This window comes from Acinonyx jubatus, chromosome D1, assembly GCF_027475565.1.
Source record: "Acinonyx jubatus isolate Ajub_Pintada_27869175 chromosome D1, VMU_Ajub_asm_v1.0, whole genome shotgun sequence".
NCBI lineage: Eukaryota > Metazoa > Chordata > Mammalia > Carnivora > Felidae > Acinonyx > Acinonyx jubatus.
Window position 1 is genome coordinate 107159487 of NC_069390.1, and position 18006 is coordinate 107177492.

General features: G+C 37.5%; 1 protein-coding gene across 2 annotated transcripts in view; it reads left to right on the forward strand.

Moving 5' to 3' along the window:
- Window positions 1-18006, forward strand: part of CWF19L2 (CWF19 like cell cycle control factor 2) — a 149130-nt gene that overhangs the window by 31493 nt on the left and 99631 nt on the right. For both annotated transcript variants that reach the window (XM_015082097.3, XM_027036406.2), the window contains exon 7: window positions 2601-2716. In XM_015082097.3, coding sequence (XP_014937583.2) covers window positions 2601-2716 — 116 coding nt within the window. The remainder of the gene's footprint in view (window positions 1-2600; window positions 2717-18006) is intronic.

Consider the following 18006-nt stretch of genomic DNA (forward strand, 5'->3'; position numbering starts at 1 on the left):
TTCATTATTGTCATCTCTAATTATAAGATTAATAAGACTATTGAAATAGAGCATACAATCAACTAAAGATATAATATTATTGAGTAATTTTTTTAATGTTTATATATTTTTGAAGGAGAGAGAGAGAGAGAGAGACAGAGTGTGAATAGGGGAGGGGCAGAAAGAAAGGGAGACACAGGATCTGAAGCAGGCTCCGGGCTCCGAGCTGTCAGCACAGAGCCCGATGTGGGGCTCGATCTCATGAACCGTGAGATCATGACCTGAGCTGAAGTTGGACGCCACCCAGGTGCCCCTATGATGATATTATTGTATAAATATTTCTAAAATTGTGAGTCTTACTCATACCTGAATTCATTGAAAGGTTTATTCTTTTTAGAGAAAATTTTTTTTAACGTTTATTTATTATTGAGAGAGAGAGAGAGAGAGACAGAGCATGAGCATGGGAGGGGCCGAGAGACCGGGAGACATAGAATCTGAAGCAGGCTCCATGGTCTGTGCTGTCAGCACAGAGCCGGACGTGGGGCTCGAACTTACAAACTGTGAGATCATGACCAGAGCCAAAGCTGGATGCCTAACTGACTGAGCCACCCAGGCGCCCTGAAAAGTTTTTTTTTCTTGTTTGAGTTCCTTGGTAAATGTCAACACAGAGGAATAAAAGTCTTCCTTTTTCTCTGAGCTTTTTTTCTCTGAACTGTGTTAATATACTGGTGATTGTTAAGGAAATCTGGTCTTCACTCTGCCCGTCAGCATTTTTTCAGTTTCGTAGATAATTCTTTGAAATAAACTTAATTGTGTAACTGGGATGTTAATATAGGTATTATTGATAATGGGTTTCTCTTATCCTCGTGTAAATTGAGGATTTAGACTAACTTCCTTGAGTAATTGCATTGTTAATTTTGAACTCATACATTGTATAAAATAAAAAAGGAGTAAGAGCAAAATAAACTTGAAAGAAAAGTGAATCATTGAGTTAACTGGACATCTAGGTTTTGAAGTACGAAGTATTTTAGATCTGTAAAGAGAGACTTCTTTTCTTAGAAGAGATTGCTTAACAAAGATAGATTTTTGAGATTTGAGTGAGACTATAGTTAGAGGATTGAAAAATCTTTTTTTTTCCCTTTAAACTTTTTAGTAAAGTCTAACACATACAGAAAAGTACACAAATCATTAAGTGTACAGTCTGATCATTACTCCAAAGTGAAAATACCCGTGTAATCAAAAAGGCACACCTTTTGAGAAACAGAACATCTTTAGTATCCCACAAGCTGCCTTGTGGCGCTTCTGGTCACTCTGCTCCTGTCAGAATAGCCACTGCTTTGGTTTCTAGCACCAAAGTCCATTTTCTCTGGAATCCCATAGTAAGTACCGTTGTTCCCTTTGGTTTCCTGCTTCCTGTGTTCCCATTTTCAGAATCACCCACGTTATGCACTGTTGTAGTCATTGATTTCCATTGCTGTGTATTTTAGGAATATGTCACAATTTATGCTGTTTACCCATGTTACTAATGGTGGACATTTGGGTTGTTTTCTAAGCTGGGATTACTGCAGACTTTTCCACTATTATGATTTTTACACATGTCTTTTGGGTTTTGTGTGTGTTTTTGTTGACTGTAGAACTGGGATGATCTAAAGCCATCCTATTTTTGGACAAGGAAAATCAGGAACAGAATTTTGACTTAAGTAATTGATTAGATTTCTTTATGCGCGTAAAAGTGTGATGTGTGTAGAAGGAAATACAAGCAGCTTAATAAAGTTTGTTGAAGGCATTCAGATTTTCATAGCTGGCAGTCATGACTATAATGGAATAATTTGTTTTGGTTTGCCTTTCAGTATTCTCTTCTGTAATTTCCTCATTTGTTCTTTGTTTTGTTTCTGAGGTAACTTTTTCCTCTTCTGTGTGTATACTTTCATCCTTTATTTCTGGGCATGCCCTCCCTGCTTTTATCTTTGTTTGTGGACATCCAGCTCCTTGTTTTAAGCCTGATCTTTAAATTTTACGTGACCTTCCATTTAGAAATAATCCATCTCTCATTGTTGTATAATTCTTTATCTTTGTATAATTTTTACTACATATTATCTTTATTGTTATTGTTTATATCCTTTTATCTTTATACTTTTAGATTGCACTTTTTTTGAGGATAGCTTAATTTTTGCCTTCCTCAGTCCCTAAAATACATACCTTGCATATATAGGTACATAAATAATATGTTGAATTTTATTTTATTTTATTTTTTTTATTTAAAAATTTTTTTTTTCAACGTTTATTTATTTTTAAGACAGAGAGAGACAGAGCATGAACGGGGGAGGGGCAGAGAGAGAGGGAGACACAGAATCGGAAGCAGGCTCCAGGCTCTGAGCCACCAGCCCAGAGCCTGACGCGGGGCTCGAACTCACGGACCGCGAGATCGTGACCTGGCTGAAGTTGGACAGTTAACCGACTGCGCCACCCAAGCGCCCCAATATGTTGAATTTTAAATGCACTTATGGTTCTTTTATGTTCAAGGAAGAATAACTTATACTTTAAGAAATTATTAGAGAAGCAATATTAATTCTGTTATAACTACATGAAAAGTATAACTGACATTTAGTACTGGAATTTAGTTTCAGTGGTAGAAGATGGTGGATTGAGCTGGCTGAGGAAGTCTTACCAGAGAATGAAGGAACAAGCTGAGAAACAGAACAGACGTTTTGAAGACATTGTGGCTGAAAGATATGGGGTAAGTACTGGCATTAAGGAGATATGTATTATATTCAAAGTTATATGAGAAGTAATGTCTGTAACTTTGTCAGTGTTTTGTGCCATGAAGCTCTTTTGAATTAAATGGGTATTAAATCTCAACTCTGTCTACTGCTGAAGCCATTTTCTGCCTTTTTTTAATTGTGTAAACTTCTGTAGCATACTTTTATTGATATGATGAACATAAAACTTAAGTGTGTGTGTTTAATCTAAAAATAACATTTTCTCATTGTAAGAAAATTTAAATAATGCAGGAAATCCCCCAATATGCCTCTTGAGATAAGCGCTGTTGAAATTTTGGTGTATTTCAGAGTTTTTCTTTATTCCAGAGATTTTATTTTCCAGAGTTTTGAAATACAGGTTTTTTTTTTGTTCTTGTTTTTTTGCTTTCTTTTTATTTATTTATTTATTTATTTATTTATTTATTTATTTATTTTAACATTTATTTTTGAGACAGGGAGAGACAGAGCATGAACAGGGGAGGGTCAGAGAGAGGGAGACACAGAATCTGAAGTAGGCTCCAGGCTCTGAGCTGTCAGCACAGAGCCCGATGCGGGGCTAGAACTCACGGACTGCGAGATCATGACCTGAGCCGAAGTTGGCTGCTTAACCGACTGAGCCACCCAGGCGCCCCTGCTTTCTTTTTAAAGAGAGAGTGTGTGCACACATGATATTTTAGAACCAGCTCCCCCATTTACCAGTGTGGATAATCTATTTCAGTTGTTAGTAATGCCCTTTTGTTTTTTAATTTCTAGCAAAAGCAGATGTAGAAAGTAGTAAGATTTCAAAAATATGGGCAAGTAAAAAAAAAAGTGAGAGAAAAATCATATTTATTTTAGAGATTTTTAAAAAATGTTTTATTTATTTTTGAGAGAAAACATGAGTGGGGAGGGGGCTGAGAAGGGGACAGAGGATCCGAGCATCTGAAGCAGGCTCCATGCTGACAGCAGCAATCCCAGTGTGGGGCTTGAACTCACCTTTCAGATCACCACCCAAGCCAAAGTCAGCCCCTTAACCCACTGAGCCAGGCAGTGGCTGGGAGATTTTTTTTTTTTTTTTTTAATGTTTGTTTATTTTTGAGATAGTGCCAATGGGGGAGAGGCAAAGAGAGAGGGGGACAGATCTTCCGAAGCAGGCTCTGCCCTGACAAACTGGAGATCAAAACCTGAGCCAAAGTCTGAGGCTCAACCAGCTGAGCCACCCGGCTACCCCCAAATCATCCTTTTTTTTAAAAAAAGAATGCTTGTGAGGATAAAGGAAGATGGCGGTGTAGGAGGACGCTGGTCTCACCGCATCCTGCGGATCACTTAGATTCCACCCACATCTGCCTAAATAACCCAGAAAACCGCCAGAAGACTAGCAGAACGGACTCTCCGGAGCCAAGCGCAGATGAGAGGCCCACGGAAGAGGGTAGGAAGGGCGGCGAGGCGGTGCGCGCTCCACAGACTGGCGGGAGGGAGCCGGGGCGGTGGAGGGGCAGCCCGCCCTGCAAGGCAGAGCCCCCCAATTCTGACTTGCAAAAGCAGAGGGGCTGGACGGAGTGTGTTTGACAGCCAGCGGGACTTAACATCTGGAATGTTATAAGTCAACAGCTCTGCTCAGAGAGCGGGAGGGCTGGAGGACAACGGGAGGGAGAGTTGTTGAGCCCTGGAAGACAGAGCTCAGCTCTGCGGGGAACAAAGGCACTCGGAAGCGCCATCTCCCTCATCCATCCCCCAGCAGAAATCCCAAAAGGAACCAGTTCCCATCACCGAACTTGCTTGCACCACGCAAACACCCAAGGCTGTGCTTCTGTGGGTCCATTCCTCCGACGGGTCTGCCTGCCTGCCTCCCAGTGCTGCAGGGCCACTCCCACAGCGGACCACCGATGGCAAAGCGAGCTAAGCCTGCCCCTCCCGCCCCTGTGCACCTTGTGGATCCATCCTGGCTAATACGCCCTTGGCCAGGTCCCATTCAAGCAGCACCACAAGCCTGGTAGTGTGCAAGCAGTCCAGACAGGGGCCACTCCACTCCACAGTGAGTCCTGCCCCTCGTAAAGGGGAAGATAAGGTACACACCAGTCTGTGGCCCCAGTGGTGGGCTGGAGTGAGACATTGGGTCTGACTGTGGCCCCACCCACCAGCACAAGTTACTCAAGACAGCACAGGGGAAGTGACCTGCAGTTTGGAGCCACCACAGGAACTACCCAAAATGATAAAATGGAAGAAATCTTCTCAAAAGAAACTCCAGGAAGTAGCGACAGCTAACAAATTGATGAAAACTGATTTAAGCACTATAACGGAACAAGAATTTAGAATAATAGTCATAGAATGAATCGCTGGGCTTGAAAAAAGCATAGAGGACAGCAGAGAATCTATTGCTACAGAGATCAAGGGACTAAGAAATAGTTATGAGGAGCTAAAAAATGGTATAAATGAGGGGCAAAATAAAAAGGAGGTGGCCATAGCATGGATTGAAGAGGCAGAGGAGAGAATAGGTGAATTAGAAGATAAAATTATGGAAAAAGAGGAAGCTGAGAAAAAGATAAAAAAATCCAGGAGTATGAGGGGAGAATTTGAGAACTAAGTGATGCAATGAAGCACAATAATATCCGTATAATAGGGATTCCAGAGGAGGAAGAGAGAGAGAAAGGGGCTGAAGGTGTACTTGAAGAAATCAAAGCTGAGAACTTCCCTGATCTGGGGAAGGAAAAAGGCATTGAAATCCAAGAGGCACAGACTACTCCGTTCAGACGTAACTTCAATCGATCTTCTGCACGACGTATCATAGTGAAACTGGCAAAATACAAGGATAAAGAGAGAATTCTGAAAGCACTAGGGATAAACTGGCCCTAACTTACAAAGGTAGACACATAAGGGTAGTAGCAGACCTATCTACTGAAACTTGGCAGGCCAGAAAGGAATGGCAGGAAATCTTCAGTGTGACGAATAGAAAAAATATGCAGCTGAGAATCCTTTATCCAGCAAGTCTGTCATTCAGAATAAAAGGAGAGATCAAGGTCTTCCCAAACAAACAAAAACTGAAGGAATTCATCACCACTAAACCAGCCCTACAAAAGATCCTAAGGGGGATTCTGTAAGTGATATGTTGCAAAGACCACAAAGTACCAGAGACATCACTACAAGCATGAAACCTACAGACATCACAATGACTCTAAACCCATGTAATAACACTGAATGTAAATGGACTAAATGCTCCAACCAAAAGACATAGGGTATCAGAATGTATATAAAAAAAAAACACAACAAGATCCATCTATTTGCTGTCTACAAGAGACTCATTTTAGACCTGAGGACACCTTCAGATTGAAAGTGAGGGGATGGAGAACTATCTATCATGCTACTGGAACTCAAAAGAAAGCTGGAGTAGCCATACTTCTATCAGACAAACTAGACTTTAAATGAAAGGCTTTAACAAGAGATGAAGAAGGGAATTATATAATAATTACAAGGTCTATCCATCAGGAAAAGCTAACAATTATAAATGTCTGTGTGCCGAATACGGGAGCCCCCAAACATATAAAACAATTCATCACAAATGTAAGCAACCTTATTGATAAGAATGTGGTAATTGCAGGGGACTTTTATACTCCACGGACACCAATGGATAGATCATCTAGACACAGGATCAATAAAGAAACAAGGGCCCTGAATGATACACTGGATCAGATGGACTTGACAGATGTATTTAGAGCTCTGCATCCCAAAGCCACAGAATATACTTTCTTCTCGAGTGCACGTGGAACCTGCTCCAAGATAGATCACATATTGGGTCACAAAACAGCCCTTCATAAGTATAAAAGAATTGAGGTCATCCCATGCACACTTTCAGACCACAGTGCTATGAAGCTTGAAATCAACCACAGGAAAAAGTCTGGAAAACCTCCAAAAGCATGGAGGTTAAAGAACACCCTATTAAAGAATGAATGGGTCAACCAGGCAATTAGAGAAGAAATTAAAAAATATCTGGAAACAATTGAAAATGAAAATACAACAATCCAAACGCTTTGGGATGCAGCAAAGGTAGTCCTGAGAGGAAAATACATTGCAATCCAGGCCTATCTTAAGAAACAAGAAAAATCCCAAATACAAAATCTAACAGCACACCTAAAGGAAATAGAAGCAGAACAGCAAAGACACCCCAAACCCAGCAGAAGAAGAGAAATAAAAAGCAGAGCAGAAATAAACAATATAGAATCTAAAAGAACTGTAGAGCAGGTCAATGAAACCAAGAGTTGGTTTTTTGAAAAAAATAAACGAAATTGATAAACCTCTAGCCAGGCTTCTCAAAAAGAAAAGGGAGATGACCCAAATAGATAAAATCATGAATGAAAACGGAATTATTACAACCAACCCCTCAGATATACAAGCAATTATCAGGGAATACTGTGAAAAATTATATGCCAATAAACTGGACAACCTGGAAGAAATGGTTAGGAATTTTCCTAAACACCCACACACTTCCAAAACTCAAACAGGAAGAAATAGAAAGCTTGAACAGACCCATAACCAGGAACGAAATTGAACCATTTATCAAAAATCTCCCAACAAATAAGATTCCAGGACCAGATGGCATCCCTGGGGAATTCTACCAGAGATAAAGCAGAGATAATACCTATCCTTCTTAAGCTGTTCCAAAAATAGAAAGGAAGGAAAACTTCTAGACTCATTCTATGAAGCCAGCATTACTTTGATTCCCAAACCAAACAGAGACCCAGCAGAAAAAGAGAATTACAGGCCAATATCCCTGATGAATATGGGTGCAAAAATTCTCAAAAAGATCACTAGCAAATCGAATTCAACAGCATATAAAAAGAATTATTCACCATGATCAAGTGGGATTCATTCCTGGCCTGCAGGGCTGGTTCAATATTTGCAAATCAATCAGTGTGATACATCACATTAAATAAAAGAAAAGATAAGAACCATATGATCCTGTCAATCGATGCAGAAAAAGCATTTGACAAAATTCAGCATCCTTTCTTTTGAAAAGATACTTTCTTTTCCATTTATGAAAATCCCACAGCTAATATCATCCTCAACGGGGAGAAACTGAGAGCTTTCCCCCTGAGATCAGAAACATGACAGGGATGTCCACTCTCACCACTGTTGTTTAACATAGTGTTGGAAGTGCTAGCATCAGCAATCAGACAACAAAAGGAAATCAAAGGCATCAAAATTGGCAAAGATGAAGCCAAGCTTTCACTTTTTGCAGATGACATGATATTATACATGGAAAACCCGACAGACTCCACCAAAAGTCTGCTAGAACTGATACATGAATTCAGCAAAGTTGCAGGATACAAAATCAATGTACAGAAATCAGTTGCATTCTTATACACTAATAATGAAGCAACAGAAAGACAAATAAAGAAACTGATCCCATTCACAATTGCACCAAGAAGCATAAAATAGCTAGGAATAAACCTAACCAAAGACATAAAATATATGTATGCTGAAAACTATAGGAAGCTTATGAAGGAAATTGAAGAAGATCCAAAGAAATGGAAAAACATTCCGTGCTTATGGATTGGAAGAATAATATTGTTAAAATGTCAACACTACTCAAAGAAATCTACACATTCAATGCAATCCCAATCAAAATGGCACCAGCATTCTTCTCGAAACTAGAACAAGCAATCCTAAAATTTGTATGGAGCCACAAAAGACCCTGAATAGCCAAAGTAATATTGAAGAAGACCAAAGTGGGAGGCATCACAATCCCAGACTTTAGCCTCTACTACAAAGCTGTAATCATCAAGACAGCGTGGTATTGGCACAAAAACAGACACATAGACCAATGGAATAGAATACAGACCCCAGAATTGGACCCACAAACGTATGGCCAACTGATCTTTGACAAAGCAGGAACGAATATCCAATGGAAAAAAGACAGTCTCTTTAACAAATGGTGCTGGGAGAACTGGGCAGCAACATGTAGAAGAATGAAACTAGACCACTTTCTTAGACCATTCACCAAAATAAACTCAAAATGGATGAAGGACCTGAATGTGAGACAGGAAACCATTAAAATCCTAGAGGAGAAAGCAGGAAAAAGCCTCTTTGACCTCACCCGCAGCAATTTCTTACAAGACACATCTCCAAAAGCAAGGGAATTAAAAGCAAAAATGAACTATCGGGACCTCATGAAGATAAAAAGTTTCTGCACTGCAAAGGAAACAATCAACAACACTAAAAGGCAACCTATGGAATGGAAAACGATACTTGCAAATGACATATTGGACAAAGGGCTAGTATGCAAAGTCTATAAAGAACTCACCAAACTCCATGCCTGAAAAACAAATAATCCAGTGAAGAAATGGGTAGAAGACATGAATAGACACTTCTCTAAAGAAGACATCCAGATGGCCAACAGGCACATGAAAAGATGCTCAACGTCACTCATCATCAGGGAAATACAAATCAAAACCACACTCAGATATCACCTCATGCCAGTCAGAGTGGCTAAAATGAACAAATCAGGAGACTATAGATGCTGGAGAGGGTGTGGAGAAACGGGAACCTTCTTGCACTGTTGGTGGGAATGCAAACTGGTGCAGCCGCTCTGGGAAACAGTGCGGAGGTTCCTCAAAAAATTAAAAAAGATCTCCCCTATGACCCAGCAGTAGCACTGCTAGGAATTTACCCAAGGGATACAGGAGTCCTGATGCATAGGGGCACTTGTACCCCAATGTTTATAGCAGCATTCTCAATAATAGCTAAATTATGGAAAGAGCCTAAATGTCCATCATCTGATGAATGTATGAAGAAGTTGTGGTTTATATACACAATGGAATACCATGTGGCAATGAGATAGAATGAAATATGGCCTTTTGTAGCAGCGAGGATGGAACTGGAGAGTATTATGCTAAGTTAAATAAGTCATACAGAGAAAGACAGATACCCTATGTTTTCACTTTTATGTGGATCCTGAGAAACTTAAGAGAAGACCATGGGGAAGGGGAAGGGGAAAAAAAGAAGTTGAGAGGGAGGGAGGCAAACCCTAAGGGACTCTTAAAAACTGAGAATAAACTGAGGGTTGATGGGGGTGGGGGGAAGGGGAGGATGGGTGATGGGCACTGAGGAGGGCACCTTTTGGGATGAGCACTGGGTGTTGTATGGAAACCAATCTGACAATAAATTTCATATTAAAAAAACATTGCTTGTTAAATTTCGATGTATTCATTTTTATAGATTTCTTTCCTGTTTTTTATATACTTTTAAAATAGTTTTATAAAAGTAGGCTCATAGAATACATTCTGGGTTTTTTTATGTACTAATAGAGGCATAGTTGGATGTCAGTAAATACACATTTTAATGACCTTAATATTTTAATATATATTTGTATGGATTTGCCATGTATTTATTTACTTAATGATGGAGTGACATTTTTATTTTATTTTCCCCTGTTAAATAATATTGTACTCATCATCTTTGTTTAATGCATTTTGTAAACTCACCAGGTTACTTTCTTAAGATGAATTACTAAAACCAAAATTGTTATTTGAAGGATAGGGATACTTAAAATGAGTTGTATATTAACACATTTCTCTACAGAAAGGATCAAACAAATTATATTTTCATTACAATGACTCTTATCATATGATTTTGTTAGTCTTCATAGTGTGCTACTGTGGCAAGCAGTTTTTTTTTTCTTTTATTTTTGCTTGCTAATGCACTGGAATGTTTTTCCATATTTTTTTGGTCATTTGTATTTTTTTTTAAATGTTTATTTATTTTGAGAGAGAGGGTGCGTGAGAGTACTCATAGAACTAGGGAAGGGCCGGAGTGAGAGGGAGAGGGGATCCCACATTGCAGAGCCTGATGTGGGGCTCAAACTCATGACTGTGAGCTCATGACCTGGGCTGGAATTAAGAGCTAGATGCTCAAGTGTCTCAGCCCCCCGGGCGTGTTGGCCATTTGTATTTTTAAGTGAATGGATTGTTGATGACATTTACCCATTTTCCCTTCCGGATATTGATTGCTCTAAGATCTTTTAATCTGTTGTAAATTTTTCTCTCAGTTTCATGTTTAGTTTTTACTTTGTTTATATTTGCTATGGGTAGGTTTTGAACATTTTTACCTAACAAAATCCATCAGGTTTTTCTTTCATCACTTAATATTCTTGCTATAATTCACTGAAAGGCTTTTGTCACCCAAAAAATCATAAAAATGTATGTCTGTATTTACTTTGAGTACTTGCTCAATATTTTTTATGGGTATCTTTCATCTTTTTGGAATGTATATATATATATATATATTTGTGTATGTTGTAAAGTAGGTTTCTAACTTTATGTCTTCAGATAGTCATTTATAATATATTGAATAAGTTTTCCCACTACTTTGAAATGACACGTTTATTATATATTAATTTGTCTTTTATAAAATGAGTCTATTTTACTGTCAAACCTATTCTGTTGATTTTTCTGCTCTTTCCTGGAATTAGTATCCTACTCTTATAATTACTGTTGTTTTCAGTAACTCATGCAGATAGTAAGTGATTAGTGAACACCTACTGTGTGGCAAGGTCAGTCTTTTTTTATTAGTCATTAAAAAATTAGCTCTTCATTCTTACACATTTTTCGGTTGTTAAATGTAAAAAAATTGTTAACAAATATAGAAATTGTTTTGTCAAGTTCAAGCTCAACTGAAACATTTTCCCAAAATTTATCATAAACTTACATATCTTTTTGGAATTTTGATTTGAATTTAACTAAATTTAAATTTAACTAAATCAGGGATGATTAATATCTTTATAATGTTAAATCATCCTAAAATATTGGACATTTATTCAAATTTTCATTTATGTTCTTCAGTAAATTTCTCTGTGTAATTACTATGCATGTGTCCTTAAGGTTTAAAAATCTTTTTTTCTATTTTATATTGAATCTTTTTTCCTTTGTGGGTTCAGACTTGCTGTTGGTGCTAGAAGGCCATTATTCTAAACTCTTGTCATTAAATCTAATTTTTTAAATTGGGTCATCTGGAAAGATAGTTATATACAAATGATTTCTTTGCTTTATCCCCTCACTATTAATGATGTTTGATCTTTTTTGTCTTCTCAAAATAGAATTTCAGAACTTTGATAGAAGCCCTGGAAGCTAGTTCTCTTGTTTTTCCGTGTAAATGCTAGCTTCTTGCATTTAAGATGAAAATTATCATCTTTAAAAAGTATCCTTGCATTCAGAGTTCAGTAGATAGTAGAGGTGTTCTTTTGTTTCCTTTTTTAAAATTATAAATGGGTATCTTAATTTTTATGAAATAACTGTTGTGATGTCCTTTGAGATGATAGGATTTTTTTTCTGTCGGTTGATAATGAGATGAATTGTGTTAATACATTTCCTAATGTTAGACTGCTCTTGCATTCTTTGAATGACTCCTATTTGATCATGGCATTTCCTTTAATATACTACTAAATTAAATTTGTTAATATCTTATTTTGAACTTATATCTTCACTTACATATGTAATGGCCTTCAGTTTTCTTCGTATGTTATTTTTATTAAATTTTGATAGGGTTATTATAAGTTTATTATTTGAATTGTGAAGTTTGTTATAATTTCTGAATGCTTTAGAACAGTAAAAACATTGGCTTTGTAGTCAAATAGTCCTTAATTTCAATATTTGTTTTCTTACTCTTTTGGTGTGTGGCCTTAGCTTCCTTTTCTCCCCGTTATAAAAACACCTCTATTAAATAGCAATCTCGTAGGATTCTTGTGAGCATTAATAATAATTTGGGTCCTTTTCATGTGCCAAACACTGTTGAAGTGCTTCATGTATAATTAATTAATTTAATACCACAACAGTTCTATTATTCTTATTTTGCAAATGAGGAAACTGAGGCAGACAGAAGCTAAATAACTTAACCAAGATTAGATGGTTAATCAGTAGATTTGAACCTAGGTATTGTCTCCTAAAACTCATTTAAATGATGTAAAATAGGTAATATAATGAGAATTGGATAAATTGTGGTAATTAGTGTTTTTTTTTATCATTACCATACTTTATTGACTCTAAGAAGCCACTAATAGTAGATACACCGTTATTTCATGTATCAATAAGAAAGTAAAAAGCTGCCTTTAAGGCAATGTTTTCATTATGAAACTACCCTCCCTCCTGCCCCAACCCCCTCCGCTGCCATCATTTCTGTTCTGTTCATATTGTTACTTGATTTAAGAAACATGTCAAATCTATAATTTTAAATAATTAAAAAAATGAAACATTAGGGATCATCTCTGCCTAGGCTAAGATAATAATTTTACCATATTTTGATCCCCCATCTCACCTCTCAGACTTGGTTAAAATAATTTGAAAAAAAATTTTTAAGTTTTAAATTTCAGTTTGTTAACATATTGTGTAATATTAGTTTCAGGTGTACAATGTAGTGATTTAGCCCTTCCAGACATCACTCTGTGCTCATCACAGCAAGTGCTCTCCTTAATCCCCATCACCTGTTTCCCCATCACCCCACCTACCTCCCCTCTGGTACCCATCAGTGTGTTCAGTATAGCTTAGAGTCTGGTTCTTGGTCTGCCTCATTTTCTCTCTCTCTCTCTTTTTTTTTTTTTTTTTTTGCCCCGTTTGCTTGTTGGTTTTGTTTCTTAAATTCCACATATCAGTGAAATCATATAGTGTTTATCTTTCTCTGACTGACTTATTTTGCTTAGCATAATATTCTCTAGCTCCATCCATGTTGTTGCAAATTGCAAGATTTCTTTCTTTTTTATGGCTGAGTAATACTCCATTGTGTGTATACCACATCTTCTTCCTCCATTCATCAGTCAACGGATACTTGGGCTGTTTTCATAATTTGGCTATTATCGATAATGATGCAATACACATCAGGGTGCATGTATCCCTTGAATCTGTATTTTTGTATTCTTTGGGTAAATTCCTAGTGGTGTGATTGCCGGATCGTAGGGTAGTTCTATTTTTAACTTTTTAAGGAACCTTTGTTTTCCACAGTGGCTGCACCAATTTGTATTCCTACTAACAGTGCAAGAGAGTTTCCCTTCCTCTGTCTTCTCACCAATACCTGTTGTTTCTTGTGTTGTTGATTTTCGCCATTCTGATAGATAATAATGTAATATCTCATTGTAGCTTTGATTTGCTTTTCCCTGATGATCAGTGATGTTGAGCATCTTTTCGTGTGCCTGTTGGCCATCTGGATGTCTTCTTTGGAAAGATGTCTGTTCAGGTCTTCTGCCCATTTTTTAATTGGATTATTCATTTTTTAGGTGTTGAGTTTTTTTTTTTTTTTAATTTAAAGTTTGTTTATTTTGAAAAAGAGAGAGAATGAGCAGGGGAGGGGCAGAGAGAGGGCCGGGGGTGGGGGGGGGACAGAGGATCAGAAGTGGGCTCTGTGCTGACAGCAGAGAGCCCAATGTGAGGTTTGAACTCATGCATTGTAAGATCACGACCTGAGCTGAAGTTGGATGCTTAACCAACTAAACCACCCAGGTGCCCTGAGTTTTATAAGTTTTTTTTTTTATATATTTTGGATACTAATCTTTTAGCTGATACGTCATTTGCAAGTAATTTCTCCCATTCTGTAAGCTGCCTTTTAGTTTTGTTGATTGTTTCCTTTGCTGTGCAGAAAGTTTTTATTTTGATGTAGTCCCAATAGTTCATTTTTGCTTTTATTTCCCTTGCCTCAGGAGACATATCTAGTAAGAAATTAATGGGCCAATGTCAAAGAAGTTCCTGTCTGTCTTCTCTTCTAGGATTTTTATGGTTTCATGTGTCACATGTAGGTTTATTCCATTTTGAGTTTGTCTTTTTGTGTATAGTGTAAGAAAGTGGTCCAGGATCAACCTTTTGCTTATAGCTGACCAGTTTTCCCAACACCATTTGTTGAAGAGACTATCTGTTTTGCATTGGATATTTTTCTCTGCTTTGATTGAAGATTAATTGACCATATAGTTGTGGGTTCATTTCTGGGTTTTCTATCCTGTTCTAGTGATCTATGTGTCTATTTTTGTGCCAGTACCATACTGGTTTGATCACTGTAGCTTTGTCATATAACTTGAAGTCCAGAATTATGATGCCTACAGCTTTGCTTTTGTTTTTCAGGATTGCTTTGCCTATTTTGGATCTTTTGTGGTTCCATACAAATTTTACAATTGTTTGTTCTAGCTCTGTGAAAAATGCTGTTGGTGTTTTGATAGGGATTGAATTAAATGTGTAGATCGCTGAGAAGTATAGACATTTTAAAAGTGTTCTTCCAATCCATGGGCATGGAATGTCTCTCCATTTTTTTGTGTCATCTTTCCATTTCTTTCATCAGTGCTTTTCATAGTACAGGTCTTTCATATCTTTGGTTAGGTTTATTCCTAGGTATCTTACTGTTTTTGGTATAGTTGTGAGTGGGATTGATTACTTAATATCTCTTACTGCTGCTTTATTATTGATGTATAGAAATGCAACAGATTTCTTTATGTTCATTTTGTGTCCTGCAGCTTTGCTGAATTTGTGTTTCATTTCTAGCAATTTTTTGGTGGGTTTTCAATATATAGTTTCTTGTCATGTGCAAGTAGCAAAAGTTTGACTTTTTCCTTGCCAATTTGGATGCCTTTTCTTTTTGTTGTCTAATTCCTGAGGCTAGGACTTCAGGTACTATGTTAAATAACAGTGGTGAGAGTGGACATTCCTGTCTTGTTCCTGACCATAGAGGAAAAATTCTCAGTTTTACCATTGAGAATGATATTAGCTGTGGTTTTTTCATAGATGGCCTTTATTATGATGAGGTATGTTCCCTGTAAATGTACTTTGTTGAGGGTTTTTATCATGAATGGATGTTATACTTTGTCAGATGCTTTTTTGAATCTGTTGGAATGATCATACGGTTCTTTTCCTCTCTCTTACTGACATTGATTGATTTGCAAATATTGAACCACCCTTGCAGTCCAGGAATAAATCCTATTTGGTCGTGGTGAATGATTCTGTTAATGTACTATTGGAAGTGGTTTGCTGGTATTTTTTTTTTTTTTTTATTTGCATCCAAGTTAGGTAGCATATAGTACAACAATGATTTCAGCAGTAGATTCCTTAATGCCCCTTACCCATTTAACCCATCACTCCTCCCACAACTCCTCCAGCAACCCTCTGTTTGTTCTCTATATTTAAGAGTCTCCTATGTTTTGTCCCCCTCCCTGTTTTTATATTATTTTTGCTTCCCTTAGGTTCATCTGTTTTGTATCTAAAATTCCTCAGGTGAGTGAAGTCTTATGATATTTGTCTTTCTCTGACTAATTTTGCTTGGCATAATATCCTCTAGTTCCATCCACATAGTTGCAAATGACAAGATTTCATTCTTTTTGATTGCCAAGTAATACTCCATTGTATATGTATACATCTTCCTCTCCATTCATCTGTTGATGGACATTTGGGCTCTTTCCATACTTTGGCTGTTGTCGATAGTGCTGCTATAAACATTGGGATGCATGTGCCCCTTCAAAACAGCACACCTGTATCCCTTGGATAAATAAATACCTAGTAGTGTAATTGCTGGGTTGTAGGGTAGTTCTATTTTTAATTTTTTGAGGAACCTCCATACTGTTTTTCAGAGTGGCTGCACCAGTTTGCATTCCCACCAGCAGTGCAAAAGACATCCTTTTTTTCCGCATCCTCACCAACATCTGTTGTTGCCTGAGTTGTTAACGTTAGCCATTCTGACAAGGTGATGTGGTATCTCATTGTAGTTTTGATTTATATTTCCCTGATGATGAATGATGTTGAGCATTTTTTCATGTGTCGGTTGGCCATCTGGATGTCTCTTTGGAAAAGTGTCTATTCATGTCTTTTGCCCATTTCTTCACTGGATTATTTGTTTTTTGGGTGTTGAGTTTGATAAGTTCTTTATAGATTTTGGATACTAACCCTTTATCTGATATGTCGTTGGCAAATATCTTCTCCCATTCTATTGGTTTCCTTTTGTTTTGCTGATTAGTTCCTTTGCTGTGCAGAAGGTTTTTATTTTGATGAGGTCCCAATAGTTCATTTTTGCTTTTAATTCCCTTGCCTCTGGAGACGTGTTGAGTAAGAAGTTGCTGTGACTGAGGTCAAAGAAGTTTTTTCCTGCTTTCTTCTCTAGGATTTTGATGGCTTCCTGTCTTCCATTTAGGTCTTTCATCCATTTTGAGTTTATTTTTGTGTATGGTGTTAGAAAGTGGTCCAGGTTCATTCTTCTGCATGTCACTGTCCAGTTTTCCCAGCACCACTTGCTGAAGAGACTGTCTTTATTCCATTGGATACTCTTCCCTGCTTTGTCAAAGAGTAGTTGGCCATACATTTGTGGGTCCGTTTCTGGGTTCTCTATTCTGTTCCATTGATCTGAGTGTCTGTTCTTGTGCCAGTACCATACTGTCTTGATGATTACTGCTTTGTAATACAGCTCGAAGTCCATGATTGTGATGCCTCCAGCTTTGGTATTCTTTTTCAGGATTGCTTTGGCTATTTGGGGTCTTTTCTGGTTCCATGCAAATTTTGGGATTATTTGTTCTAGCTCTGTGAAGAATGCTGGTGTTGTTTTGATAGGGATTGTTGGTTTGCTAGTATTGTATTGGGAATTTTTGCATCTGTGTTCATCAGGGATATTGGCCTGTAGTTCTCTTATTTGGTGTTGCCTTTATCTGGATTTGGTATCATGGTAATGTTGGCCTCATAGAATGAATTTGGAAGTTTTCCTTCCATTTTTTTTTTTTTTTAAATTTTTAACGTTTATTTCTGAGACAGAGAGACACAGCATGAACGGGGGAGGGGCAGAGAGAGAGGGAGACACAGAATCTGAAACAGGCTCCAGGCTCTGAGTTGTCAGCACAGAGCCTGAAGCGGGGCTTGAACTCATGGACCGCGAGATCATGACCTGAGCCGAAGTCGGACGCTTAACTGACTGAGCCACCCAGGCACTCCTGGATAAGCCCTTCATATGTGGAAATTAGCTCGGGAAATTTTCTTATATTATTCTTATTACTGATATTATTGTTATATTGTTAATACTTTGCTCTATTTTTGTTCTTTCCTTCTGGAAGTACCCATATATGCATATTAGATTCTCTAGAGTTAATTGTCCTTGTCTTTTTTCCTTATAACTTACATTTATTTACCATCTTTTCTTAAGTAGACAGAATTCCCAGACTAGTGTGGAGTTCACTAATTTGGATGTTTTCTTTTCTTTTGTTCACTATATATATATATATATATATATATATATATATATGCATATTTTTGGACACGTAGTTTTCATTTACAAGTTTGTCTTGTTCTTGGACTGT